General features: G+C 46.0%; 1 protein-coding gene across 1 annotated transcript; it reads left to right on the top strand.

Annotated features, from left to right (window-relative positions):
• Nucleotides 1–241: 241 nt before the first annotated feature.
• Nucleotides 242–8,543, top strand: LOC121861800. The gene is made up of 7 exons (XM_042359723.1): nt 242–363; nt 420–732; nt 1,658–2,635; nt 2,805–3,091; nt 3,323–3,505; nt 3,766–4,021; nt 7,397–8,543. Exons 1-7 carry the CDS (start codon nt 242–244, stop codon nt 7,556–7,558), a joined length of 2,301 nt encoding a protein of 766 aa, XP_042215657.1. The 3' UTR covers nt 7,559–8,543.
• Nucleotides 8,544–9,582: the final 1,039 nt, after the last annotated feature.

Raw genomic sequence — 9,582 nt, 5'->3', positions numbered from 1 at the left:
TTTCCTTGCAACACTTCCTTGTTGCAATAACTGGACAAGAGGTGCGAGGTAGGGGGAGGGCGGGGTGGGGTGGGGAGGTATAACTATTAAAGTGAGAGCTTAGAAACATTTGGTAGACGACTGAAACTCTCATCTTGCTTGTGTTAACAATCGGAGACATAAGATCATGTCGTTAGAGCTTAAAGAACTATGTACACCGTCCTACACACACTCACCCGCCCCTTGTGTCTCCTACAGCGCGATGACGCGTCTGCTACTACTGCCTGCGCTGGTCGCCGTCGGCGTCCGAGCCAGAAACAACTGGTCCTGGGGACCTGATGAGTCTTCCAGAGCAGCCTCATCCTCCTCCTCTCCGTCAGGCAGGTCTGTGTCCTCAGCTTCAGATGACCACCAGGGCAGATCAGCGATCCTGAGTGAAGACGTCAAGTTCCCGGGTTCTTCCTCAACAGGCTCCCTGAGAGTACTTCCTGCACCAAGTTTGTCACTGACACCGTTTCCTCCAACACAGTCCTCTGTTGGTTCGATAAGTTCCATTCAAACAGGTGCTCCAATACCTGTCTCGACAGCACCACTACGTGTAGCATCTCCCGGGGCTGTGTCTCAGCGCCACTAGAAATTGGCGTTCAGGAGCGAGGTGAGAGTCGAACGGGCAGGAGGGTGGGAGATGGGCAGTCTGAGGGCAGGTTCCTGGGCATCAAGAACAAGTTGTGTGAAGTCGGCCTCGGCTTTGACGTGAGTACAACCTTCAAACTGATGTGTAGTGTTGCTCAGACTCTCAATGTACACACAACACATATTTATTTCCTTATCACAAACACGAGTAATGTTGCAGTTTAGGGAGTCACATTTAATATAACGTAAAACAAAATAAACCTCCCCCAAAATAATCCCCAGCTACTCTAGTGTTGGTTCATGTGAGCAGAAGTTACACATTTTTCCCCTAACTGTTGAAAAATATTCAGTCAAATAAAATATGGGATGAAAATCCAAGATGGCGTCGAAGTAAATCATTTATGACTATGCGGCGCGATCCAACCACACTTAAACCGGACCAAACTTTATGAAAAAACTAAACTGTGATCATTCGGTTAGGTTAATTAATTAGATGAGCATTGGTTTGTATAATATCGTCTTCCACCAAAATGATTTAGGCTGTAGTCCTCCACAACAACATCGACGCTGCCTGTGGAGGATTACGACCTCTCAACCTTACACTCGTTTTAGGTTACCTTGCGTACTCTCTGCTCACGGCGACCAGCTTTAGAGTGTATGATAATTAATTTGGAAAGAGATTTATTTTGCTCCTGCTCGTACAGTATAAAGTATGGGACGCTAAGCTGCTTTATTACCTTAATTATCGTTTGGAGTTATTACTGGGTTATTAATTTTCCTCGACCTAAATTATTGACGAATTAAGTAATAATCTTCCTCATTACCTTCAACGAATAGACCATCTGCATTTTTCCAGCGTTTCAGTAATACTTATTTTGATACCTCTTATTTATTCGACAAAATTAATAATATACATTGTTTATTTACCAACAATAGCAAACATCAGTAAAGTGTTTTATTATATATAGCAGAGTGACTGTTGTTTCACCTGGGAGAAAAACAGTAAATAGAAATAATAGTGACTATAAATCTTCTTTTTTTCCAGTGCAAGAAGGGCTACCACAAGGGAGGCATCAGCCACCACGATATCTCGTACGTGCAGCCCGTGCAGGTGGTGCCTGTAGGAGGTCCTGTAGCTGCCGTGCCTATCCACCATGACAAGGGATACGGCGCTCCACCACCCAGCTACGGCCCTCCTCCTCCCATCTACCACCCTCCCCCTCCCGTCTACGCCCCACCACCACCCTCCTACGGCCCTCCACCACCCTCCTACGGCCCTCCCCCACCAGTGTATGAGCCTCCCACCTCCAGCTATAGTGAACCCTCATATGCCCCTCATAAGGCTTCGTACGACCACCACCACGAGGGCCCCTCCGTCGTCAAGCACGTCCACACCCACCACCACCTCTATAACGGTGGGGGCTCACATGGTGGCTACGCTAAGGACAACACGTACAGCGGCACTCGCTCACACAGCTCTTTTGGCTCCGGCTCCTTTGGCTCCGGCTCCTTTGGCTCCGGCTCCTTTGGCTCCGGCTCCTTTGGCTCCGGCTCCTCCTTTGACAGCCTGGAGGACTTTAACAGTTTCGGAAGTGGTTCTATAAACAAGGTCGGGAAGCCCCTCCTCCCTCCCATCCCTCCCACTCCTCTCCGTCCCTCCTCATCCTTCTTGGAGGACTGCCAGTGTGTCGAGTTCCAGTACTGCTCCTCCTTCGACATCGTGGGTAGGTCCAGCAACGACCTTCAGCCCTTCATTGACGCTCGTAACTTTAAATCAGACATCCTCTCAACAGCTACTGAAGAGATTTCTGGTGAAAATCAAGTCTTCTCCGCCTCTGAAGACCAACCTGTCGTGGTGCAGACCGAGGGAAACGAAAACAAAGACAAGAACACCGAGAGGAAGAAGAGAGACATTATGGTGTTCAAAGAGATCAAGAGACCCAACAGAGACACTATGGTGTTCCGTGAGAACAGTAGGGGAAGCGTCAGTCGTCCTGCCGCCTTGGCCACCAGTCGTCAAGGAGTAAGTTGTCACACTTCTGTTTTGATTTCTTACGCCGATATGGTCCTGTTACAGTAAACACTCAGATGCTGGAATAATGTTGATATGATTAAGTAAGATCATTTTAATTCACAGTGTAAGTCACAGGTGCTATGATTATTGTATGTTAAACCGAAGGTATTGTCGACAGGTTAACGCCTACAGGCCAGGTCTGAGTGGATGTGCCTCCCACCATGTGTGTTGTCGTCGCCCCGTGTTCCGCCAACAGCGGGAGATCTCATCCTGTGGCCGCCGCAACTCAGTAGGGTTGCTCGGCCGTGTCAAGACCGACAGCTTTGACCACGGCGACACAGAGTTCGGGGAGTATCCATGGCAGGCTGCCATCCTGCGGCGTGAGACGGGGGAGAGTGTGTACGTGTGTGGCGCCGCCCTCATAGACAGCCAACATCTCGTCACTGCCGCCCACTGTGTCGCCGGGTCAGTGCCTCACGACTCCCTGTGTTGATGGTGTGTCGGCAGCGGCATGTTAAAATATCTTTATGGTTAGCTCATGTTAGGTTGGATTAGTCCCCTGCTGCTGAAACCCGAGGGAATGGTAAAAAATGCTTTCTGTTTGTTCGTTCATCTGTTTCTTCGTTTGTCAGTAAGAGAAGTGTGTCCGCCTTGAGTGCTTGAGGAGGAGTTAGTGAGACAGTTCCGTCCCCACAGGTTGACACCATCAGAGCTGAAGGTCCGTGTGGGTGAGTGGGACGTGGGAGGCAACACAGAGTTCTACCGCCACGTTGAGAGCCAAGTGTTAGGGCTGTACCCCCACCCGGAGTTCTACGCCGGCAACCTCGTCAACGACATCGCCATCATCAGGATACAGACGCCTATAGACTTCGTCACTAAGTAAGTGGCGTCGGTCGTTCTCTTGTACACAGCGTATGTTGCTCACTGCGGTGCTTTATATACCCTGGCCTCGTGGTGTGCTTACTTGTACACACGTAAAATAATTTTCACTATACATCTGAACTGATTAGTAAGGAGGAAGATATTGGTTTTAATACATTATATATTAAAACTGCTAATTACCTCTGCTATACATAGGATGTTAGTATTAAGGCAGTTACTGTACTTATGGCGGGTGTTAATAGACTTGTCTCTTCCAGCCCCCACATCGCGCCTGTGTGTATGCCAGACCGCTTCTCCAGTTATTCCCAACAGCGTTGTAAGGTGTCAGGGTGGGGTAAGGACGCCTTTGGTAATCACGGCTCCTTCCAGCACCTACTGAAGGAGGTGGACCTCCCCGTCATTGACCAACAGGTGTGCCAAACGGCTCTTCGCCAAACGAGGCTGGGCCATGACTTCAGTCTGCACAGCGGCATGATGTGTGCAGGAGGGGAAGAGGGCAAGGATGCCTGTGAGGTGAGTCTACCAGTACCCTCTCTGTTGTACCAGAACAGTGAACACTTATCTTTATCATTCACTTACTCAACACACGATTTACGGTTGAGTGTGTGTGTGTGATACTGCTAAGAGAACAGGAGCACGGGGGTGGAGGAGACTGCAGTGGGAACGGGTAAACAAAGTGAAAGATTACAGGGAAATAGTGCTAGGAATGATGACAAAACTAAATTAGACAGGGAGTTTAAACCTAAATGCGGTAAAGGGAGGACTCAGAACATGACTAACTTAAATGTCTACTATGCGAACAGTAGAAGTATGAGAAACAAAATGGATGATATTAGGGCTTTGGGTGAAGGTACTCGGAAGAAAATCGGATATAATTGTATCTACCAAACAGCGGATCAACTCAGTCATCATCGAATTACCAGTCGAATACCAAATTGCGGGGTTGGCAACCGTTCCATACCGATAGGCAGACCAGAAAGGAGGCGGAGAAAGCAATCTATGTTAGGGATAATCTGAAGCGTGAAATAAATAGCGAAATAAAACTGAAGAGGAATACAGAAACAATTTGATAGAATTAAGCGACGGTCGGGAAAAATTAATCACAGGGGTAATATATAGACCCCCCAATCTTGATAGCGTCAATGAGCGACTTATCTGGGATGAAATGCGCAGGGCTTCCATACACAACAAAGTCTGTATAGTAGGCGACTTTAACCTTGGCCAAATAGATTGGACTGTCCTTACGGGTAACTCAGAATCAGAGGATTTTCTCTAGACGATCCAGGACTGTTTCCTAAGTCAACATATAACCGAACCCACACGGGGTAATAATATACTGGATTTAGTTCTGACGAACAGAGAAAACCTCATTAGCAATGTCGAGGTAGGGAACGAACTTGCAAACAGCGATCACAAAGAAATTCGATTCCAGTTAGATTTTCAGGGCAGACGTAAGGAAAATTCCACTAAAGTACCAGATTTCAGAAGGGCCAACTTTGACAGTTTAAAGAGGCAGCTGAGAGAGGGGGTGTCGCGCTTGGCCGTGAACCTGACAGATGACACCGACCTGATAACGAGATCTGAGATTGCCGAGTTCCACGATAATTTAAATAGTGAGTTACTTAACGCACAAAGGCAGAACATACCATACAAAAAACTCAGATCAGACAACAATGACCCTAAATGGATAAATAATTATTTAAAGAACATCATTGGCCAAAGGAAGGCTATAGGTAGAAGGATAAATCGTGGCGAAATTCACCTCCGGGACTATTATAGGGTATTGGCGAGTAGAGTTAAAACCGAGATAAGGAAAGCAAAGAGGAATACGAGGTAAGATAGCAAGGAGGCGGGGACAAACCCAAAGGATTCTACCAAATGTATCAAACCAAAATGACGAGAAAAGATTGGGACCAATACGCCGGGGTCAGATTCAAGTAGCTCACTGATAACGAGAATGGAGAAAATGAGCAATAATTTAACAATATTTTCAACAGTTTTACCACCGAAAAATTAAACATGATACCCGAGGCACCGACTCTATTCACAGGAGATAGTGAAGAAAACAAATTAAGGAGATAAGAGGACTAGTAAACGATGCTAGTAAGCAACATCAAATCCAAAGCCTGGCTGTCACCTGGTCCCGGCGAGATATTTGCCAGAGCATTAAAGGAACAAAAGGAAGAGCTTTATATTCTTTAGCAGTTTGTTTAACATGTCCTTAAAAAACAGGTGTAGTACCAGAATCCTGATGATAAAGGAATGTAATACCGATTTTCAAGAAGGGGGATAGATCACTATCCTCTAACAACCGCCCAATCAGTCAAACATCAATAGTAGGCAAATTACTGGAAGCAATCATTTCAAACTCTCTTCGAAATCACCTGGAGAAGCACCGATTGATCAACGATTCCCAGCATGGCTTCACAAGCGGGCATTCATGTCTAACTAATCTATTAATATTCTTTTCATCAATTTTCGAATCGGTGGACGAGGGGCACAATTATGATGTGGTATATCTCGACTTTAGCAAAGCCTTCGATAGAGTCCCCACGAAAGACTAATTAGAAAGGTAGAAGCTCATGGCATCAAAGGTGACATCCTTAAATGGATTAGGGCGTGGTTACAGACAGGAACAGCGAGTGAGCATTAACGGCACTAAGTCCCATGGAGCAACGCGTCACAAGTGTGGAGTTCCTCAAGGCTCAGCATATCACCATTATTGTTTATTATATACATAAACGACATAGATATCGGCATAGACAGCAACATAAGTAAATTCTTGCTGATGACACTAAAAGAGGATTTGTTATCAAATCTGACGAGGACTCGCAAAACTACAGGAAGATCTAAACGAAATTTTCTGAATGGTCTGAAAAATGGCAGATGAAATTCAACGTCGACAAATGTAAAGTACTCAGTATAGGAGATGTAAACAGGGAAACCAGACACCAGATGAACAACGATGCCATAGAGAAATCCGACTGCGAGAGAGATTTAGGAGTAATGATAAGTAGGAACCTTAAGCCAAGTAAACAATGTGTTTTTGCTCGTAACAAGGCTAATAAAGTACTTGGGTTCATACAAAGGAGCGTTAGTTACAAGACTAGCGAGGTCATCCTAAAACTGTATCTGTTTCGAGACCACACCTGATTACGAAGTCTAGTTCTACCGTATTACAGAATGGATATAGAATCCCGGAAAGAATTCCAGAGGAGAATGACAAGACTAATCCCGGGCATTAGGAACCTTGAGTATAGAGACAGGTTAAAGCATCTTATTCTGCACTCTAGAGACGTAGAGCGAGGGGCGACCTGATAGGTGTATATGGGAAGACAGGCTAAACAAAGGACATAAAGGTACCAAATTATCCAACCAGAGCTTAATCCTCAGAATAATGTTTTAATTAGACAATTTAGATTTAGGCGAAATAGGTAAACACTCGTTTGGAACAGAGTAGTGGGATGAATGGAACAAGTTACCAAATATCATCATTAACTCGAATACGCTGAATTGCTTCAAACATAGGTTGGATGCTCATATGAGCAATAGGGGTTGGGTGTAAACGGGACTGCCCAGTATGGGCCAATAGGCCCGCTGCAGTTTCCTCCATTCTTATGTTCTTATGTTCTTATGTTCTCTTGTTTACGTCTCGCCTCCACTACACATGTGTATTTTTGATGTCCAGATATATTCTCATTTTCTTTCACCGTCCAGCCTGAGATGGCTTGTCGCTCTGTGTACACTTAATTAGTTCACTAAAATACCTTAATTCTTTTCCACGATACTGCTGCTATATGTTAATTAATGAACCCATGGAGTGTAGTGTATACCTAACTGTACTTGAATGTTTTTTATTCATTATTCTAACTCTGTTTATGTGTGCAGGGTGACGGAGGGAGCCCGCTGGTGTGTTTGGGTCGCGACGGGTCGGTGCAGCTGGCGGGGCTGGTGTCTTGGGGTATTGGCTGTGGTCAGCGAGGTGTCCCCGGAGTGTACACCAGCATCCCTTACTACCTGGACTGGATCTCCACCATCACCAGAATATAAAAAAACCACCGTCGGTCGTCCAGACACCCGACAGTCAACCATTCGTATATGCCAATCTGTTACTTAACGTCCAGTCGCCTCTTTACTTCCTGGTCACTTGCTGACGAGACTCGTTTTCTGTGATTTGTTTTCTGTGACATAACTCTGGGTAACTATATTAAACCCCAGCTTTTGTCCGTCCCTGCCTTGTTTACCAAAGTTGACGTCACCATGAACGCAGAAGACACATCGAGGGATGATTGTTAATAACTAATGTTTAGAAAATTGAATAACTTATGTATAACTGGGTGTGGCCTCTACTGGCTAGGGGCTGGAGGTGTTGTGTAACTAGTCTTTGTTTACCTATTGTGGATCACCTGATGAATGATAATTGTTTTGTATTGATCATTGCGCATTTAATATTGTTGAATCTCTTGTTTTGTTTTGGCTCTCAATGTCCTCCTTCATACACTGCGACTTAACCTCATTTAACGCATATAATGTAACATTAACACACATCAATTTTATAGAACCAGAAAGTGAATCTCAAGTTTATTCTTTTATGTAATATAATTGTTATTTTTGTAATGTGTTTCGTTTTATTTAATGGCTTCATCACACACACACACACACACACACACACACACACACACACACACACATATATATATACCAGAAAACATAAAAAGGTAAATTGTATGGCTGTAAACCGTGTTTGTAAGTATATCAAAGAAAAACGACCATTAATTTGTATGTTTGTAAGTAAAGTGTGATTCTAAGTACAGGTATGTAAGAAACAATCATTAATTTCTGTTCTGCAGGTAACATTCACCCGCAGTAGAAAGTACTTAATTATATGTACTGTTTCATCTTTGTTTTATATTCGTTGATCTTGAAGGTACAATTACATGTCTTCAGCCTGGGTATCCCTGGCTGGAGTGCCCTGTATGAAGCTCTTATGCTCGCCCAATCTATAGTTAATAAAATAAATTTACAAGAATGTGAATGTTGGTTTACTAACTTCCTGTGTGTTGTTATGGACCTGAGGCGGCCACTTACCAGAAGGGACCACTCACCTGAGGCGGCCACTTGTCCTGAAGGGGCCAATCACCTGAAGGGCCACTCACTTGAGGGGACCACTTGCCTGACGATGCCACTCATCTGAGGCGGCCACTCATCTGAGGCAGTCACTCACCTGAGGGGGCCACTCACCTGAGAGGGCACTCACCTGAGACAGCCACTCACGGGAGGGGGCTCTCTCCTGAGGCACCCACTCACCGTAGGGGGCCACTCACCTGAGAGGGCACTCAACTCAGGGGTCACTCACCTGAGGCACCCGCTCACCGGAGGGGGCCACTCACCGGAGGCGGCCATTCACCTGAGACGGCACTCACCTGAGGCACCCACTCACCGGAGGGAGCCACTCACCTGAGAGGGCACTCACCTGAGGCACCCACTCATATGAAGGGGGCACTCACCAGAAGGGCCACTCACCAGAAGTGGCCACTCACCTGGGGCAGCCACTCACTTGAGGAGGCCACTCACCGGAAGGGACCACTCACTTGAGGCAGCCACCCACTTGAGGGGGCCACTCACCAGAAGGGACCACTCACCTGAGGCACCCACTCATTTGAAAGGGACCACTCACCAGAAGTGGCCACTCACTTGAGACAGCCACTCACTTGAGGGGGCCACTCACTTGAGGCACCCACTTACCAGAAGGGGCCACTCACCTGAGGCACCCACTCACTTGAGGCACCCACTCACCAGAGTAGGCCACTCACCTAACGCAGCCACTCACCTGAGCAAACCACTTGAGTAGCTGGGCCAATTTCTGGTCTTACTTCCTTTCTTCTTTGATTTCCGGAGTGTATTACCTTACTTCTACTGTTGTCTTCACATTATTTATCTGTGTCTGATATACTGATTCCTCCACATCCCTCAGTTTATTCTTGGTTGATCATCCCTCTTGAGCCGGTAATACCCGCAGAGGAAGTCAATTTTTTCCTCGACTACTTTATCCTGACTTTCAAAGATTGTATTCC

Source organism: Homarus americanus, unplaced genomic scaffold (genome assembly GCF_018991925.1).
Source record: "Homarus americanus isolate GMGI-L3 unplaced genomic scaffold, GMGI_Hamer_2.0 scaffold8148, whole genome shotgun sequence".
In the NCBI taxonomy this organism is placed as follows: Eukaryota; Metazoa; Arthropoda; class Malacostraca; order Decapoda; family Nephropidae; genus Homarus; species Homarus americanus.
The sequence above is the reverse complement of the archived record's forward strand: the minus strand, read 5'-3'. Positions and strand labels throughout refer to the sequence as shown.